This window comes from Simochromis diagramma, unplaced genomic scaffold (assembly GCF_900408965.1).
Source record: "Simochromis diagramma unplaced genomic scaffold, fSimDia1.1 OVJJ01000208.1, whole genome shotgun sequence".
Lineage (NCBI taxonomy): Eukaryota > Metazoa > Chordata > Actinopteri > Cichliformes > Cichlidae > Simochromis > Simochromis diagramma.
The window spans coordinates 1,658,375-1,678,615 of record NW_024386789.1 but is presented as its reverse complement, the minus strand read 5'-3'; the positions used below and the strand labels follow the sequence as shown (position 1 = coordinate 1,678,615).

The 20,241-nt window shown below is 40.8% G+C and overlaps 3 protein-coding genes across 4 annotated transcripts; 2 read left to right on the top strand and 1 right to left on the bottom strand.

The window, feature by feature from the left end:
* Positions 1-271: 271 nt before the first annotated feature.
* On the bottom strand, positions 272-5,327 carry faap100 (FA core complex associated protein 100). 2 transcript variants are annotated; one of them, XM_040023237.1, is made up of 8 exons: positions 4,915-5,327; positions 4,528-4,646; positions 3,522-4,423; positions 3,177-3,336; positions 2,125-3,067; positions 1,929-2,045; positions 825-911; positions 272-615 (listed from the first exon to the last, which is right to left on the bottom strand). In XM_040023237.1, exons 1-8 carry the CDS (start codon positions 5,068-5,070, stop codon positions 499-501), a joined length of 2,601 nt encoding a protein of 866 aa, XP_039879171.1. In that variant the 5' UTR covers positions 5,071-5,327; the 3' UTR covers positions 272-498. The 2 variants fall into 2 exon arrangements, with proteins under 2 accessions (XP_039879171.1, XP_039879172.1); XM_040023238.1 differs by having other exon boundaries at positions 3,177-3,333.
* Positions 5,328-5,534: 207 nt separating this feature from the next.
* On the top strand, positions 5,535-9,705 carry birc5a (baculoviral IAP repeat containing 5a). The gene is made up of 4 exons (XM_040023246.1): positions 5,535-5,724; positions 8,436-8,545; positions 9,097-9,214; positions 9,393-9,705. Exons 1-4 carry the CDS (start codon positions 5,617-5,619, stop codon positions 9,483-9,485), a joined length of 429 nt encoding a protein of 142 aa, XP_039879180.1. The 5' UTR covers positions 5,535-5,616; the 3' UTR covers positions 9,486-9,705.
* An 89-nt stretch (positions 9,706-9,794) lies between these two features.
* On the top strand, positions 9,795-18,706 carry tmem235b (transmembrane protein 235b). Its single transcript, XM_040023243.1, has 4 exons — positions 9,795-10,431; positions 10,522-10,602; positions 10,703-10,840; positions 17,437-18,706. The coding sequence occupies exons 1-4, from the start codon at positions 10,254-10,256 to the stop codon at positions 17,664-17,666; spliced, it is 627 nt and encodes a 208-aa protein (XP_039879177.1). The 5' UTR covers positions 9,795-10,253; the 3' UTR covers positions 17,667-18,706.
* Positions 18,707-20,241: the final 1,535 nt, after the last annotated feature.

The following is a 20,241-nucleotide window of genomic DNA, read 5'->3' as shown; positions in this document are numbered from 1 at the left end:
CTTTATACAATTTTAAACCCATTATGAGCAAGTGCTTGGCAACAGTGGGAAGCAAAAACTCCCTTTTAACAGGAAGAAATCTCTGACACAGCCAGGCTCAGGGAGGAGCAGCCATCTGGGAAACTATAATTAGGGTTAAAGTAACATGCACAGTATTGTGTTGTTTTAAATGTACATTTTGCACCGAGTCCTGTTTGGAGGTTGTGTAGTAAAATATTAATACTTGGAAACTAAAACAGTTACATGAGTATAAACACAAACAGGAGCAAAGTTTCAGAAATACTTCACTGAATTTATTGTCATGTGAAAAAACAAGAGAAACTTTATTATTAGACATCACCAAATTATAACCTCTTCAAAATCAAAATATACTGTAAAATGTCATATAGAAACCATCTTACAGTCTAAAGTATTACATGTGCTTTGCACTGTGAAAGGGCTGGCAGCAAAGTCAGATTACGCAACAACACCAAACAAGCGAGGGCAGCTGTGTAGGTGTTACACTATGAGCAGAGGATTTTGTCTGAGTTCTTGGTAAACACTGAGAAGCAGTCGATCTCTCTGCACTGTGGACACGACCTCACCAAAGGCTCCTGAGATCTGACTTTGCTGGATCTGTTAACGCACAGAGGACACATGAAACAAAAAACACAGACGAGCTTTAATCTTAACACACTTACAGACATCCCAAGCCCTCAAAAGCTCTAAAGTCTTGCTAATCAATTAATTGAACTAAGAGAAAATAGCTGGATAATTACGTGTATTTAATGATACGGAGGGCTTTGACATTAATGGGATTAATCGTCAAGTGCGGGCCCACTTACCTCGGCCCGCTGCAGCGCCCGTCTTAATCCTAAAATCTGGACATTCTTTGTAGAGGCGGCTTTCTCTGTGGCGCTCTGCAGCAGAGTCTGTGTCGAAGAGCAGAGGAAAAATTCAAACCTAAAGAATTTCAAGTAAAACAGGGACATGAAGCGTTGTTCTCAAGCCCAAAGACACGATAAAGCTTCTTTTAAACCGACCACACTGTTTGCAGCACACGTTAAAAGAATCGTCCCAGTTTCCATGTCATAGCACTGGCTCGCAGCTCTCCTGCATTTGCGAGTAGCTTAGTGTGTTTGTTATGCTGGACATCAGGGAGGCTGGACGTCCCCCCTGATGCAGCCCTCCCCTCCCCTTCCCAAAGGATTTGTGTCTCCTCCTGGAATCGAAGCGGGGGGTCTTTCGCTTGTTAGGCTAACATGTGAACCACTGCACTAGGGAGCAGCTATTTTTACGCTCCTTCTATTTATGCCAATTCAAGTGGCTGGAAGGTGGAATGGCAAATTTGCACGTATCACAAAAGTCTAGCAGTATGTTCTGCATCAGTGGTGTCAAACATAAGACTCCAATCCGGCCCATCTAGACATGTTTGGCAAAGCTGAAAGAGGAGATAAATATTGAATTCTTGTGTCCGTGGTAAAAGAAATAAAATAAAATAGGACATTTTCTGTGAATTAACAAAAACTATCTGCTTTATAATTGGAGAACAGTTGGGCCAATCAGCAACCAGAAGCTTTTCTGTTAATGTCTTACATTTTATCCCCTTATAGTCACACTGAAAGATTTCTTTCCTTTGCTACAGCAGCGTTTCTCTATCATGCAGAAAAACTGGGATAATATTGAAGTTGTACTTCTTTTTCTTATATTAGCATATCTCTGGGATTAAATGTGCAGTTAAACTACTTTACAATGACAGAAATGGGAGTTTGATTGGGCTGCCCCACTTAAGATCAAATAGTGTGGCCCTTGATGTGAAGTGAGTTTGACATCCCTGTTATACACCTGTACAGTTTTACATTAAAAAAGAAGAATGCAAAATATTCAAAATCTTCAACTACCTAAGTTTAGCCAGAAATTAGCTTATGTTATATAAGTGTGTTCTGGACCTGGATCCGGCGCAGCACAGCATGGTGCAGGCCACACACCGCTGCTAAAGATGAGCTCTCGATCTGAACCTCGATTGTAGCCTCCTTGTCTGTGCTCTCCTCCTCCCCCACGTTTATCTGGAGAATAAAGGAGCATTGACGATGAGGATATAAAACATACCAATATATGATTATATCATATTAGATAACGATTCACCTCTTTCACTGTCAGTTTCATTGCCGCTCCGTTTGGACCACGAGCGTGGACCACTGAGGTGCTCAAAGCAATCTTGTCTCCTTGGCAACCCATCTTCACTCCTTCAGTATCTTCAGACAACAGTCGCTCAAGCAAAGACAGGCAGAGATCTTCGGGGTCTCGTATCGACTCTTTGGTATCCAAATTTGAACTCTTTTTTGGCTTCAGCGTATCCCTCACTATCTCTGATGACACCCATACGCTTGCTGAATACTTCTCAGGCTCAGGCTTTGCAGCACTTTCTCCTCCTCTGTTCGTTCTACCGCTGCACCTGAGCTGGCGCGAGCTTAAAAAGGTCTGGATGCTATCTGCTGCGGCGCTGCTGGGCTGAACTGTGGCCATCTTATGAGTAGCTGTGGGACTGTTTAGCTGCAGAGCATGCAGCCAGTCCACTGTCAGTGTGGACAGGGGCAAACTGATACAGCTGCTCTGCAAGCCTGCAAAGCTCGCCGCCACCTCCTCCTCTCCCAGAAGACTCGAGAGCGAGAAGATGAGCGAGCAGCTCACAGTCATGGGGAAAGATGCATCACCTGCAGCTGCGATAGGCAGAGACGCTTCGAATGTTTGCCCCGGACGGAGGTCGTGAAACGGGAATGAAAAATTAGTGGAGGAGCTTTCTCCTGCTGGGGAGGAAGAATAAGACAGAGGGGACACCGTAATGCTCAGCGTCCAGCCTCGTTCCAGGACAAATGGACTTGAATTATGCAGGAAACACACGAGGCTCAAAGAGTCTTTCTGAAGCAGTCTGCTCCAGCTAGTCTCGAAATGACATCTGATTGGTTTCTCCTTAATTGGAAGATCAGTAGTTGTGTCTGCCATCAGCAGGAAACTGACGCTGACGGCGTGATTCAGAAGCCTCAGAAACTGGTTTTTGGATTTGATGACTGTTTTCAGCACTGATGCTCTATATGAAGAAAGCAAAAAAAAAAAAATCACATATATATTTACAGATCTTTGCTGTGTTTTATTTAAATGTCGTCTTTCACACCCGATCAAATACTTGACGGGCATACCTCTCACAAACATCCCCGATGGCAGACAGGAGGTCCCTGACACTGCGGGACACCTGTGTGGAAGGAAGCTTAGACGATCCTTCATCCACCCTCCCCGCAGGTAAGCAGATCCTCTGGAGCTGCCCTCTGGCAGACACTCCAAGCAGCTGTACAACACCTGCTGTGCAGAAAGCATTTTTAGAGTTAGGAAAAATAGTTTGAGAGTTTAAATTAGAATACAAGACAGAATTACATGAGTGCACAACATGTAGAACCTGTGCATTTTTCTGTTTCCTAACTTGAAGAGCACATTGAAGCTGAACTTATAATAAATCCATTCAAAGTCAGCATGTCTATTCTGCTCACCCGCAGTGCTGCATGCAGGCTCAGCCAGGGCGATGACTCTGCACACATTTAAACTGCTGGGGCTCTGGAGGGCGGCCGCTGTCATCCCAGATGTCTCTTCCCCTCTTTCTTTGCTTTCTCTCGCAAACGATCCCTCCGACAGATCCAGTCGGAGCAGATCTGCACCAGTGCTGTAGTAAAAACAGCTTTTATCCATGCAGCCGCACCATACAGGCCCTGGTACACACCCCTCAGTAAAAGCAGCCACAGCGCTTCCCCCCTCTGAGCCTGCCTTGTCAGTCTTGATCAGTACCACTCTGCCTTGTTCGCCCGCCGCCACCAAGCACTGTGCGTGACCCGTTTCTGTGACAACAGATGCACCGACAAAACAGACCGGCTGCTCCAGGCTGTGCAGGACTCGAAGGCGCGATCCCGGGAGACGCAGAGGAAGGAAACACAGGCGCCCGTCTGGCAGGCCGCAAAGGATGACTGGAGATTTGGCAAGGGCGGCTTCAACTCCAAATAACAGTTTGAAGAGGAGAGGCTCCAGGTGGAAGTGGTCTTGAGCTACAGTTGACTCTGCAGAAGCATTGGAGGGAGACGATGCCTCTACATCACCCGAATGGATGCAAATTAGCACAGAGCCCTTTCTTGGTCCTCTATTTGACTCAGCAGCGCCACAGTCCACAGCTGAGACCACCGGCAGATGGAACGAGCCAAACTCCTCGTGGCTAGTAGACGCCGTTTGCTTTGGCGTTTTGTACAAAGTCAGCAGCCAGGAGGCATCTCTCTGGCAAAGGGTCAGGAGCACAGAGCCAACGAGGAGCAGAGATGACACTTCATCTGCTCCAACAACGAGACACTCTTGGGAGATTTTCAGCTCAGCTGGACTGGAGGATGCATCAGCTTGAGAGCTTTGATCCCTGCAGAGGAGAAATGTCATATTACATAAGAGCAATTTAGCAGAGTTGAAATAACAGCATTAATTAAAAAAGGTTTACTGAAATCTAACTATGAGGGTTCATACCTGTGTAGCAGAAACTGTAAGTTTACACAGTAAACTCCACTCCTGCATGCAACATAGATTAGCTGCTTGTCCTGGTTTCCAACCAGGTCATTAACAGCAGCAGGTAACAGGAGGACAGTCTGCAACAGCACAATACGAAGCAACACACAGTATGGTTAATCCAGAGATATGCCCTGCAGTGTAGCTTATGTCTTAGTATAGCTTAATATTTGATTGATATCTAGATTTATTAGTATCTTTTTTTTTCCTAATATATCTCTAGTTAACTTTTTTGCTTTCTGACCCTTGTGGTGTTGTAACAAGTGACTTTCCCCAGTGTGGGATAAATAAAGTACATAGATCTATATCTATTTATCTGTGTCTGATACATGTAAATCGGATACTTGCCGTGATTTTCCTCTCACGTTTACTGAACACGTAGATCTCTTCAGTGCCAGTGCAGATTAAAACATCTGTTCCGAAACCACAGAGGATCTTCACTTTATAAGATCCTCCCGAAAACCCAAACTGTGCCCAAGTCTCGACAGCACACCGTCCCTCCATAACCTGGACCCGGGGGGAGAAGAAGAAGAAGCCGCTGAATGAGCATATGTCACGTTAAGCTCACTTTAATGGTACTATCAGCTCAGTGAGGGATGCTAATGTGAGGTTATGTGAACCGGTTGTTGACAGAGGATGTGACACTGTCTCACAAAGTTCCGCGCGTTGTGCTTTCGACCAATAAACGTAATGAACTACATTGCCCATGACCACAAAGCGGAAGTGGGACGCAAGTATAACGGATGCTTGAACTTAAGGTTGACTCGTGCTCACGTAGAAGGTAGAGAGTAATGAATGAGAGCAAGTTTTGTTTTGTTTTTTAAATAAAGTTGAGTCAAATTTTAAACGTAGTTTGAGCGCATTTGTCTAATAAATTTCCTTATTTTTTCTCTCGGTCAAGAACACATGATGGCGCTCTTGTGCTCATACGATTAACTAATATACACACGAAGAAGGTGGGCAACCAATCAAAACAGCCGAATTGAAGTGTCGTCGAAATTTGAAAAGGCTCTGTAGTTTAGCTCACGGGTTCGTGCGACAGTGAATACAATGGATCCATACAACGAGGAAAACATCAAAATGTATTTTTTTGAGAATAGGTTAAAAACTTTTGAGGGGTGGCCATTCGACGAAGACTGCAAGTGCACGCCGGAAAACGTGAGTTAACGTTTAAACTGAGGTTGGAAACGGTGAGCGACGCCTTACTGTTGACATGCTAACAGTACAACAGCAGCTGGCGTGAAAGCAAAAAGAAAAGCAGCTCAGATTAAATACAATCTAGCTAAACTCTGGTTTAGCTGTAGATTTAAATGAAATACAAATCTTCTGACTCCCCATCTGTATGCCTAAATACACACTTGTTTTGGCTCCTAGTCCCTAAACCTAAATGTACTCAATTTACGACAAATCCTCACATTTAACGCGCTGAAACCGACACATTAACTGCAAGGATCTATTGTTTTCCTTGTTGATTCATCAGAGTTATTTTTTTTTTCCAATTAAAACTGCTTAAATTTAAATAGTAATGGACATGTAGTGATGGGCAGATGAAGCTTCACGAAGCACTGAAGCTCTTCATCCAATTGGTTCACCCCAGTGCAAAGCTTCTTGAAGCTTCATTTGCTCTAGTAGGACACCTACTGGACGTAAAAAATATTAGTTGGCATGAATTTGAAGAGTGTGGCCTTTTGCACACAGCCTGTAAATGTCAACAACAAAAGGAGTGTGTAAAACATGTATATTGTAGTGATGGAAGTATACTGTGTATATTTGTACTGGCAGTATGGAAAATGATTATTTGGAAATGCTTAAAATGGAAATGATCATTTACTGTGAGGTGTGGACAGCGTTGTGCTTTTGTAATGTTGAGGTATGGACAGCTACAGGCTTTGAGCCTCAGTCCTGCCTGTTCACATTTTATTCTATAAAAACTACATTTTTACTGCTTTTATGACCTTTTTAGTGGGGAGAACATAGCTAGGATTTAATGATTTAACAAATCTTTTAAATCCTTTGTCCTCCACAATGCTAAATGGCTGGGAGTCCTCAATCACCATGCTAACCAGGTCTTCATCTATTTGAGATTGTTCTCCTGAGGAAAGACAATAAAGACAAAGCACAAATATAAAATCACACACGTAACTTATTACAGTTGTATAATATTGTTATATCATTTAGTAATGTTACTAATATTAGTAATATTATCATGACATTTGATGGCTCACCTGGTCTTGCTCCTCAATCGGCGTTACCCTTATTCTCATGCAAAGCTCTGTAATGCCTAAGCATGGATGAGGTGTTGTTGTTATAGCCCAGCTCCCTGGCACATAGCAAACACTTCACCTTGTACAAAAGTACAGACAGCTTAACATAAATTGTATTGCAACATCAGTATTATGAAAATACATCTTCTGTAGAAATTTACATACCTTGTTGGGAGGAATAAAATCAAAATGTTCCCACACAGGTGAGGACATCCTCCTCTTCTTAGCTGGCTCCATTCTCTCCTGACTTTCTCTCATAAACCTCCAAACTGTCTCCAAACTCTCACTAACCGCAACTCTCCATCAAACACCTACATTTTGAATGAAGTCTGAGGGGTTTATATCTCTGTCATAGCTCGCGGCAAAGTTCGAACCACTTCATGAACCAGTCACCTGGTACAGCCGGGCAGCGAGGCTTCGGACGTCATCATTTTCAGCTCCTCCCATAAATGAAGCAAGCCTCGATACGCGCATCGCGGAAACGCCCCCTAAATTACTCGACACAAGCTTTGAAGCCTCAATACAGAACGTCACATCACTATGGACATGTACTGTCAATTTATTAGGTACAAGTTGCTACTATCGCGTTGGGCCCCCTTTTGCCTTCAAAGCTGTTTTAACTCTTCGTGGTACAGATTCAACCAAGTGCGGGAAACATTCAGAGATTTTGGTTCCTATTGACATGATAGCATATTTGTAGACTTCACATCCATGATGCATCCACCACATCCCAAAATCTCTCCACTGGATTGAGATCTGGTGACTGTGGAGGCCATTTGAGTACAGTGAACTCACTGTCAAGCTCAAAAAAACAGCTTTACGCAATTCAAGCCTTGTGACATGGTGGGTTAGCCTTTTGGATGTAGCCATCAGTGGTTCTAAAGCGCTGGACATTGACAGGGACAATAATCAGTTGCCTGTGGTGTTGCCTAAATGACGCTCAGTTGGTAGTAAAGGGCCCGAAGTCAGCCAAGAAGATATCCCACATACCTGAACTGTTGACAGGAGGCAGAAGGCTTCTATGTTGTTTATGCCAAATTCTGACACTGAGATCTGAATGCCGCAACAGATACTGAGACTTTATAGCAGAGATTTTAATGAGCCTCTGCGAACTGCAACTCAGTTTCATGTTCTTAGCTGACAGGAGAGGCACCCAGTGTGGTCTTCTGCTGCTGGAGCCCATCTGCTTCAAGGTTCAATGTGTTGTGTGTTCAGAGATGCGCCTCTGCATCCTGCATTTGTAATGAGTGGTTATTTGAGTTAATGCTGTTGTCAGTAGTTGTTGTTGTCATTATTATTTGTAGTAGTAGTGTTATGACAAAACAAATGGTTTCAAAAAAACAAAATAATTCAAAAGGGCTAGAAAAAAAAAATACAAAACCTAAATATAGTACAGTCTCAAAAGATTAATAGAATGGAGTATGGAGCTCAATAACTTAAAGTCTAGATGACATACAATAAAGAAAAAATAGAGTGAGTAATAAATATATTAAATGACTCATTTTAATTAAAGAAACCCAAGTGGTACGTGTGAAAAGCTGTATATGAAGTTTTTTTTTTTTTTTTTTTTTTCGTGCAACATGACATTTTCATTTATTCCTGCAGATGGCTAAAGCCGGCTTCATTCACACACCTTCAGAGAACAGCCCAGACATCGCCATGTGTTTCTTTTGCCTGAAAGAGCTGGAGGGCTGGGAGCCAGAGGATGACCCAGAGTAAGAGCACACATCACATTACTGGGCTCAGAAATAAAAAATAAACTGCCCAATAGTTGTTAATTTCTTCCATAAATTTAAGCCGTTCTTGTTTTTACAAGTCGTTAATGTCTCCAGCATGTCTTCAGTATTATTAAGCAAACTTCAAACATGTTGCCAAATTGGTGTCAAAGTTATTGCCAAGTGATTTTTGCTAACATTTTATGACAGCTCAGAACCATCTGTGCTCACCCTGGGTTATTTCCCCCTTTTTGGCTCACTCGTAATAAAAACACACTTGTGTGAGCGATCCGGTGACACAAGTGTTTGGTGAGGCTTGGTGATTTATTATTTTTTTTGTTTTGTTTTGTTTTTCCTCCTCCAGTAACAGCTGTTGACTCCTATAAGCCTTTCCTTTAATGTGCAAGAGTTTGCCTGTGACCCCTGGTCCCCCATTTTGACTCTTATTGTCATAATTAACAAGACTTGTGTTTCAGTGGCATTATTTAGGAGTCTTTGTGAGTACATGCCCACAGCTCTTTACTTTCCCATCTATCTCTTGTTTTTGCCAGAAAGGAGCACAAGTCTCATTCGCCATCCTGCCACTTCATTGCCCTGAAGAAAAAAGTGGAAGAGCTGACTGTGGAGGAATTCTACAGATTGCAGAAAGAGAGGCACAAGTTCATCAATGTACGTTCTTTATAGGAAGTCATGAATCTGTTGTCTTGTATAATAACAATTTATTAAATAGTTTTTTGGGATATGTCTGACGAGCGAACACTTTGCCGACTAGAATAATGTCTGCTAATCATTTCCATGACAACAAGGCCTTAATTACTGATCTGCAGTTGATCTCCTTTGCTCACAGAACAAATCTTGTAATGAGGCCGTCACCAACTTTGAAGAGGCAGCCAAACTGAGGCGAGCAGACATCATCAAGACAGCCATGGGAGAAGAGTGACACAGCGACAGATTCAGATGAATGACATGAGCTCGTTTGTGTGTTTGAGAAAGATGGAGAGAATAATTGTAGCTGTCAGAATTGACTTGTTCCTCACCAAACTCATTTTTATGTTTCCTTTGTGTGCCTTCATGTCATCTTTTTTCACGTATGTGTACGTACGTTTTAACACTTTCTGTTTTTATGTAATCTGATATCCAATAAATATTTGATTCTGTAACATAATTATTTATGGTGTCTTTAATATAGATGTAGTCTGTTAGAGCAACATGAATCCTCCACTCAAAAGGTCTGGCTTTATTTATAATGTATTTAGATTTGATTATATTTATATAAGCCTTTGCATCTCTAGCTTTCTCCATACCACAGCTTGAAATTGAGGTTAAAGTATTTTACTCAAACACAAATGAGTGCAGCCTCTTAACTCCCCACTATTTGCTCCCTCCGTGTTTTGCGTAAACGTGTGCGTTTCAGTGTGAATCCGAGTCCCTCCCAGACAGGAGCTGCTGCTGCTCAGGCAGGTTCTTATCTCTTTGTTACTGTGTGATCATTCATTAATTGAAAACGGAAATGAATATCGATTCCCCTTAACAATTTGATTAGTCGATTGGAAAGATTTTGGGGAGGGATATTTTTTCCTGATTACTTAGCCGGCGGTGATGAGTGCGTAAAAGCACTCCAAAGCACACTCGACAGCAGAAGACCTCCGTTACGCATGAGCTGAAGCCACCGAGTTTCACGCGTGTCTCAAACCTTAACCTGTCCAAGATGAAGGTATCTTTTGGCGCTTTCGTTATCGCAGCTGGCATCTGCGGGATGCTAAGCTTTGCCTTTTTGGCCACTTCCCTCGGCACCGATTATTGGTACATTATAGAAATGAATCCCATGAATGTCAGCGACTTTGAGAACATGAGCTCCCACTCGGGACTGTGGAGCATCAACGAAGGTAGGCTGCCACTTTTCTTAACTTTTGCCTCTAAATGCTGAGATCTAAACCCTCAACCAACATCACCGTGTTGTTAAATGTGATATTCAGGTGGGAAGATGCACACGGGCTCTATCGACTCGTTCACAGTTGACTACTCCGGGGTCTCCGATACCGAGCTGCGCATGCTGAGTGAGTCCAGAAACACCACCAGCTTTTCTGCTAATGAACTTTCACTGTCAAGGCAGCTATAACTCCGCTGATGCTCCATAATCCATCTGTTTCTACCCAGACATGCACAGTGCAATTGTGGTGATGCTTCCCCTCAGCCTGGTTCTGTTGCTCTTTGGAGGCATCTGTGGATTGGTCAGCTCTCTGGCTCGTAGCCCGATCCTCCTCACCGGCACGGCGTCGTACTTCTTCATCTGCAGTAAGTTAGGGTTCACTTTATTTACTCTGATCTATTTAACCTTAGACCCACGAAGATCGGTCCAGATGTCCAGCTCTGAGTATTGAATACGCGTGAGGTCAGCCGCTTTGTGAGGGCACTGCGGTGTGTGAAAACGGAAAACACTTAGTTGCTAAGGGTTTTAGTGCATCCATTTACCCTCCATTCAATTCTGATCCATTAAAACACAATTGCCACAGGCCAGTGTGGCCAGAGAGCTTGAAAATGGAGACTGCGCAATCAATCACCCAAACGTGTCCGTCTAACACTTTGTACTTTTTATATAGTCTGTAATTTCACATCGTGTTTATTGGGCATCATGAGACCTGCACATGAGTCAGTTAGACCACAGAAGTATTACAAATACAGGTCATGATTCATATGTGGCACACGTAAATGGACTACAAGCAGATATGGGTTTTAAGAAATCTACTTTCAATGAGAATTTTATATTGCAGTTGTCATTATTTTCATAAACACTGTATTATGCAGTAAATTCGGACTATAGAAATTCTTTCATTCATACATGAAATGCATCGCATTTGGAATGAAGTAAAAACTACATGTAACCATATGTTGACGATGATACTGCTCTCCCCAAAAAATTATCTTTAAGCAAAACTTCACTCCAGAAATGTAAGCTGTCTTAATAACGACACAGCATTACTTGGGGAATCGTTTTGATTGACTTGTGATTATTAACTCTGCAACATTTATTAATAATTAACTTCTGACAGGAGGGGAAAATATGAATTAGTGTGCTGTTATTAAGGAATCGCAGTGGTTTTGTAACAGCGTGTCTGTGTATCTGTATACAACCATGGCCATTTCATTAGGCACAAATTGCTAGTACTGCGTTGCACCTCATTATGCCTTCAGAGCACAGATTCAACAATGTGCTGGAAACATTTCTCTGAGATTTTTGGTCCATGTTAACATGACAGCATCACAAAGTTGCTGCAGATTTGTTGGCTGCACTTTCATGATGAGACTCTCCTGTTCCACCACATCCCAAAGGTGCTCTATTGGATTGAGATCTGCTGAGTGTGGAGGCCATTTGAGTACAGTGAAGTCACTGTCATGTTTGAGAAAACAGTTTGAGATAATTTGAGCTTTGTGACATGATGTGTTATCCTGCTGGAAGCAGCCAATTGAAGATGGGTACACTGTGATCATGCCAAAAACAAAAAATGATCCAGACAACATTACACCAACAGCAGCAGCCTGAACCACTGATACAGTCTCTGTAAACCTTGGAGATGGTTGTAAATGAAAATCCCAGCAGATCAGCAGTTTTCTGAACCAGCTGCTCTGGCAACAACAACTATGCCACATTCAAAGTGACTTAAATCACCTTTCTTCCTCTTTCTGATGCTCAGCTTGAACTTCAGCAGGTCGTCTTGACCATGTCTCCATGCAGTGTGCATCAGGTTGCTGTTACATGACCAGATAATTAGGTCTTCTCTGCTTACTGTGGGTCTTTTGCATCCTCTTCATCAGCCCCTCAATCAACCGACTCCTCCGCTAACAAGCATTTGAAGAGGCTTACCTAACAAAATGGCCAATGACTGTATGAATTACACAGATTAAAGGTCAGGCTGCCTCTTTTAGCACACATCTTTTGATTTTGCTCCCCTAAACTACTGTTCCTGCTTCAAATTCAGCACATCTTAAATTTTAAAGCTTTATAATTCAACTTCAGTGGGTTTGCTGAAATTGATATGTTCTCATCGCATCATTAATCAGTGAGGACCGTTTGCCTCAAAAAGATGGCCAGAGTAAACCGGCATGTGTTAAGACACCCCAGTTGTGAAAGAGACAAACAAGACGAAGATAATATTCCAAATGTTTCAGCCGCCATGTAAAATGTTGAACCTGGTTATCTGATCCAAATTCAGAACATGATCTGAGTAAGAATAACTTAGTTAGAGCTGAATTACTCATTTGACTTTTGAATTAAACAGTTACAGACCACAGAGCTGTTTCTTTTTGGTGTGTATTGAATCTGTGCCGGGCGATAACAGAAAAAACTGAAAAACAGGAAACTGTAATAAAAGTGGCATTCAGGTCACAACTAAGACAGAAAGTGTTAAGATGTCATGTATCACACACCTACAGTGATTATTAGTTTAGTAGGTCAAAAAAGCTGTAAATGTGAAATAGTTAGATTACTGTTAATGCCATTCTCTTAATCTAGCTATTTCCAGTAATTAAGTTATTCTTGACTTGCCTGAGCTTCTGGATCTTCTGGGCGCTCTTCTGCCAACGCCTTATGACCTCCATAAATGGGACCTTGTGATAGACAAACACATACTTAAACAGACTCTTCATAGTCTCACTTTAACAAGCAGCACATGGTTAAGTGTGGAATAAAATAAAGTCTTGAATTAGATTGGAGTCATCTTGTGAACTTGTTGACTGTCGGACTTTTTAAAAGACCTCAGCCTCCGAGCCGGACATTTCTTAATCTCTCTCGATTTTGCCGCTCTGCTCTGTCGTTGGGCGCTCTGCTGCTCATAGTTGTAAGCATTTAATTAACTTTTAATGTCGGAGTATTTTTAGAGTTAGTCCATTAGTAAGCGTGCAGTGCATTTATGAACACGATTGTAACGTAGTGTGATGAGGAAGACAACAAGAGTTTTGCTATATTACAGGATGAAGTCTTTAATTGTTCATTTGCACAACACAACCAAAACATTAAAATTACCAACGGCTAATATTGGTTATCTCAGTGCAGTGTTCTCCTGAGAAGCCTCGGGCCTTGGCATTCGTGCAGATGTTTACATTAACCGCCCACTTTAACATTGTTCCAGACTGAGCACACACACCCCCATGGCAACGGCGCTTCAGTGCTGGATACAAACCGTGTTTATGAGTAAATAACTATGAATGGCATTCTGTTGCTGTCTGATTTGCAGTGCCTGAATGTGACATTAAAACAAATGCTTCAGCAGCAGAAGAGTGGTTAAAAACAGAAACATTTCTGTAGTAAGTCTTGACCCACTCTTAATATTTTGCATCCAAGCATTCACACTTTCTTGTCATTTTTTTAAAAAGTGGTCGTGAGCAACAGTTCTTGAGGCTTTCTGAAGGCCTTTCAAAGTTTTTCTTTGGACATTGACAGCTTTTTCACTCATTTTCAGTCCGATCCTCGTAACTTCAAAATTTCAGGGGAATGTTTTTTATTTGTTAAGCCACATAACACTGATCTATGAATCATTCAAGCATAAAAACATACTTAACTGAGACAGTGTTGTGGCTACAAATAAACAACAATTTAACAAGGAACTTTTGTTCCAGTTTCTGTTAAATCTAGCTGAACCAATGAAAAACGGAGAAGGAAATGCAGTGATTCACAGAGAGATATTAGCTAAAAACTTGGCCTATCTCAGCGTGGTTTGCAGTGTGTCCTTAAAAAATTCCAAAACTGGACAAGTGGAGGACAAAACAAGAAATGGCAGGTCTAAAAACTAAATAAACTGAAAATCATGTCATTAAAAAATGGGGGGAAATCCAGCAAAGACCTGACACAGGACCTGAGGTTTGTATCTGACCCTTGATGAAGCCTCATCAGAAATGAGCTCAATGTAAGGGTGGCTGTCAAGAAATCATTCTTAAGTTAGAAAAACAAGAAAAAAGGTTGTGATGAATTTCAGCCATTGGTTAAAATCATCAATCTGTTTGGTGGAGGTCAGGATAGAGGTACAACAGTGAGTGTCCATAGCGATCTGTAAAACATGATGGTTTGGAGCTGCATTTCAGCTAGTCGTGTTCAGGATCTTTTTAAAACTGATGGAATTCTAAATGCAAAAATGTATCATCCGATTTTGATCCACCATCTGGAAAACATCTTAATTAGAAATGGGTTCATTTTTCAGCATGACAATAATCCCAAACACCCCAGCAAATGTCAATAGTTTCCATGTGTTCATTCAATAAGTAGGCCTGAAACATTAATGAAACTTCTTAGTTCAGAAAGAGCTTTAAGGATCACTCCTAGAAGCCTTTCAAGGGGTAAAAAGCTGCTTAAGGGTTATGTTGAAGTGATCGTATCAAATATTGACTTTCATTTCAACTCATTAGAATTGTACCAACTCTGTTTTTGCTTTATTTACTGAATTTCTATATGTCTTTGCAGATGTTTCGATACATCTCTGCAACTATTTTACCATTTTTGTAGCAATCTCTAAAGAAATGAAAAGTCCCTCAAGACTTTAGTAGCTGTTTCTTTTCAATAAATCCCCCGATTTGTAAGATGGCAAATAAAAGTGGTTATTTGAGCAGATACTAGTGTTATTACGTAGGCACTCTCATTTTTGCACAATCAGTTGGTGAATATTTGGTCTAATGTCTGTAAAAAAAAAAAAAAAAAATTCAAGACAGTCTATTAATCTGTTAAGATATCGAACAAAAGAAGCGAACCAACTTGACATTAAGATGCCTATTCTAACTAAATCTAATCTAAACTTCAGTGACACTCATGTCCTGTTACGGGATATAATGAAAAGCGATAGTTTTTACACTGAATAAAATATATCTTTGATTTGATTTCTTTATTTCTATTTTTTTTATTTATTCTTTTAGCTGTCTGCTCAATCATTAAAACTGATTACACACCTAATGAAAAATTATTCCATTACTTGACTTCCTTATCTCTATTATGGTAAAAGTTGTCTTTCCTGTATGCGCTGCAGTTCAATCATTTCCTGTCTCTCTATTTGTTTCTTGGCAAAGTGCATAAAAATGAGGCGTCAGATGCAGTTTCCTCATCATATTCCTAGTTTGTTGCACCTTGGGGTGTAATTGTAATAAAATCTTTATTAGTCCCGCCCTGGGTAGCTTCATTTGCATCCCCTTAAAACCAGTAGCAAGCTGTCAGAATTAAAAGGGTTTCCAATAGCAACACTGTGGAACAGTGTGTGTGTGTGTGTGTGGGTGTGTGTGTCTCAGTCTAGTCTCTGATGAGTAGAATAACAGACAATCCATGCGTCAGTGCTGTTCCTGTGTCTCATAATATGAGATTCTGGGCAGCTTCATGAGTTACCGTTCTCAGCTCTCAGCACAGAGCTCTGACTAGAACACATTTCCGCTTCAGAATTGCTGGAGTACGATGCCAGCTTGTGCAGGTGTTTGCTTCTAAAATGCTATCCTCCTCAACAGGGTATATAATTTATTGCCACCTCTAAACCTGGAACCAAACTAATAGCAGATCCAAATAAGGATTTCCTTTATCTATCTCGCCCAGAACCCTGATACAGGATGCAGGTTTGGTGAAAACTCTGAGTTTGTTAAACTTGAGATCGAGGAAAATGCAAAGCTTTCAGTTCCATAAAGGAAGCCAACTTAAATCCCAGGTTATCTATTGAGCTAAAAGTCTGGGTTTAATCTGTCTCCTCTCCTCCTGCTACGTCTGAACTTTCTGTTTCATTTCCTAATTCATACAGTCGATATCACAGCTCCTATTTGCTTTGCAGAGACTGAGCTCTTTACAAGCACTGAAATGTCAGTTAGATGTTAACATAACTTTTATAATAAGGGCAGAGAAATTGGGAATTTATTATCAGCTCAGAATAAAACTAATCAGTATGACGATTTAGACAAAAAGGCCTCTCAGTAATAATCAATCATTTTTCATGTCATAATTGGCCACACTGATGAAAACATTTTGTTGGAGAAAATGTTAAGTGAATGTGACACTAAATCTGGACAAAAAGTAACCACCCCTCATTCATCTAAGTTATTTTTTTGCTTCTAAGAAGCAAAAAATGGTTTTGAGCAATCTTTTTCAAAACCAGTTGAATGTAATTTGTTCCCATTACTTTAGTCAATCTACAAAAACATGCCAACGATAACACTCTCTGACAGACATAAAATAGTATTTTTGCACCGACGAGGTGATTCTGAAAGAGCTATTAGCCAAAAATTCAGCATGTCTGAGAACGGTGTGTAGTGTTTCCAAAAATCTTGGGAAAATTGGACAAGTGGGGGACGAAAGAAGTAGTGTTAGGACTAAAAAAACTATTTTCAGCTGATTCAATTTTCAATTCAATGCAGTTTTATTTTTATATATATATATACATACAAATCACAACAACAGTTACCTCAAAGTATTTTATACTGTAATGTAAAGACCCTAAAATAATACAGAGAAAATGTCAACAATCAGACCCTCTATGAGCAAGCACATGGCAATAGTGGGAAGAAAAAACTCCCTTTAAACAGGAAGAAACTTTCAGCAGAACCAGGCTCAGAGAGGAGCAGCCAACTGCCACGACCAGTTGGGGGTGAGGGGAGGAAGACGGGACAAAATACATTCTGTGAAAGACAGTCAGAAATTAATAATAACTATAATGAATAAATGCAGAGTGGTGTAAAGCCACATATTGTGAAAAGAGGTGAGTGAAGAAACACTTACTGCAGCATGGGAAGCCCTCAGCAGCCAAAACAAAGGGAGGATTCAGAGTTCCCTGATCCAGCTCTAACTATATACTTTATATATACCAGTTTTGACTTCTTTGAATCTGAAGACCCTGAACTTACTTGCCTCTTCCTGTGTGTGTATATGTGTGAATCTCCAGGTCTGCTGACTATGTGCGGCGCCAGTCTCTACATCATTTACTCGAACCAGGCACTGGCTGAGACTGAGAGGCTGGTGGGTCAGGAGGGTCTGGCCTACATTCACACGTCTTTCGGCTGGTCCTTCGGTCTAGCCTGGCTCTCCTACGGCCTGGAGCTCCTCACTGGAGTACTGTTGCTTACAGCTGCACAAATGGCCAAGCTCCAGCACACCAGTCCCATCATGGCCTAACATAATCAGTGCAGTGGACCTATGGTGTTCTAGATGAGAACTGAACTGTGTGTGACTACTAGAGAAAGGAAAGGATGACGATGCGGTGTGATTCTACCTTCACACAGACTCCAAAGGCTATCATAAAAATTGATGTGGCGCGAACTGTTTCATGGATCTATTTTCCTTGAGTTTGGGCAGTTCTGACTTTCTGACGATGAGGTCCAAGTAGGGAGGCGGATTTATACTGTCAATTACATTTGACCAATGACGCCCTCTTGTGGTGGGGGTTGAATTTGCACCTCATACACGGAGTGTATCTGTTGATCATACTGTTGTGCCAAACTAAACTGACAAGCTTTCAATTCACTATAATATAATGTTTCTTTAACTTATCTCATATGAGTCGCTATATATATATATATATATATATATATATATATGAGAGAGAGAGAGAGAGAGAGAGAGAGAGAGACTTTTGTCATGCAGATTAATTTGATGAAAAGTGAAACAGTTTTTTTCAGTAAGTCTCATGTGTTGTTTAACACTGTTCTACATAAGTTACACGTTTTTGTATTAGTGTTCAGTGCGACTACAACACTGAGCCAACTTGCTGTCCCGTTTCTCATGTTCTTTTGGTATCTCTGTAACAAATTTTAAATCCAATGCAAAGCTTATTGCATAGTTAATCTCATGTCAGTATGAAATTAACTACATGGAAAATAAATAGATACACTTAAACCAAGTTTTGCTGTTATAATAACTATTTTCTAGTAGTTTTTAACCCAAAAAATCAAAAAGGGGCCAGAGAAAGGTAACACAAGTATGTCAGTCCTTCTAATAAGTGTAAATGACTACTCTGCAGTGGACTATTAATTATCATAATTTTGTACTTTAATTTTCCATTGTCATTAGAACACATCACATTTATGAAATTATGAGCAAAAAATAATTAAATCTCTTTCCTTTTATTGTTAATTTTATTGCCAGCCAATAGAACAATTGTGAAGTGGTTCAAAGAGGCTCAAAAACTACAGTCATGTGGGAAAGAAAGAAAGAAACAGTCATATGGACAATGAACAGGTACAACATTACCTCTTAAATTCAAATTAATAAGTAGCAGCCAGGCGCTGGTGCTCAAATCCACTTGATTAATTTATCATCAGTGTCAGCATCTCTGTTTTGGCAGTTTGCTGGTCTGGAGCATTTGAGTATTTGTTAAAACGATTCCACAATCTTCACAAGAATGAATGTCCCAGCAAAAGGGCATCAGACCATTCAATGCTTATAGAAAAAAAAAAAACCCTGAGTGATATCTCAGACTCTACAGGCCTCGGTTAGCATGTCAAATGTTCATGTTTATAACAGCACAATTATAAAAATACTGAACAAGTACTGATGTTTGTTTGTTTTTTAAAGGATTGGCAGAAGAACATAGCATCGCAATTTAGGTTTGCAGAGTTGCATGTGAACAAACTACAAGACTTCTGGAAGCATGTCCTTTGGACAAAGAAGACAAGGATGGTGGAATTTGGTGGAAACCAAACACACTATATCAGCCAAATACCTCATACTAACAATTAAGCCTGGTGAGCATTAGAGATGTGATCATTTGGGCTTGTTTTTACCCACAAAAGCTGCACACCTCGCAGTATCAACACAATCACAAACTCCTCTGTATACTGAAGGATTCTAGACTTAAGTGTCTATTCAGGTCAAGATGAATCCATGCTTTTTATGCTGTTTACACCAAATTCTTACCTTGCAATCTGAGTGTCGCAGCAGAAACTGAGACTAAACAGACCAGGTTACTTTTTCCAGTCCTCCACTGTGCAATTTTTGTGAGCCTATGTGAACTGTAGCCTCAATTTTCTGCTCATTTGCTTTGAGGTTCGACAAGGTTATTGTCTCAAAGTGATGCTGAAAAACTAGATGATGCATTTGTTACTTTAAGGCTTGACTATTGTAAATCATTATTATCTAGTTACTCTAAAAGCTCCCTGAAAAGTCTTCATTTCATCCAGAACACTCCTGCAAGAAGACTAACTGGAACTCGAAAGGTTTCCACGTTACCATGGTAAGCCTCTCTGTTTCTGGTTCCCTGTTAAATTCAGATTTTTAAAAATCTTTCTCCAAACATACAAAATCTTTATTGATTGAATGTTAAATACCTCATAGTACCTTATTATCTGAACAGAGCACTTTGCTCTCACACTGCAGGCTTAGTTGTAGTCCCAAGGATATTTAGAAGTAGAAAGGGACCCTCTTCCATGAAACCAGCTCCCAGTTTGGATTTGGGATACAAACACTTTCTATTTTTAAGATTAGACCTACAACTTTTTTTTTTTGATGATGTTGATTGTTAGGCCTGGATCAGGTGAACCTGAATCCTCTGTTAGTTATGCAGCAATAGGCCTTGGCTGCTGAGGGGTGCTCAGCGTAATGCACTTAGCATTATTTCTTCACTCACCTCTTTTTACTTTGTGTCTTTTTACACCACTTTGTATTTAATCATGAGCAATTATTGAACTCTGGCTGTCTTCTGTCACCCCCCAACCGGTCACGGCAGATCGCTGCCCCTCCCTGAGCTTGGTTC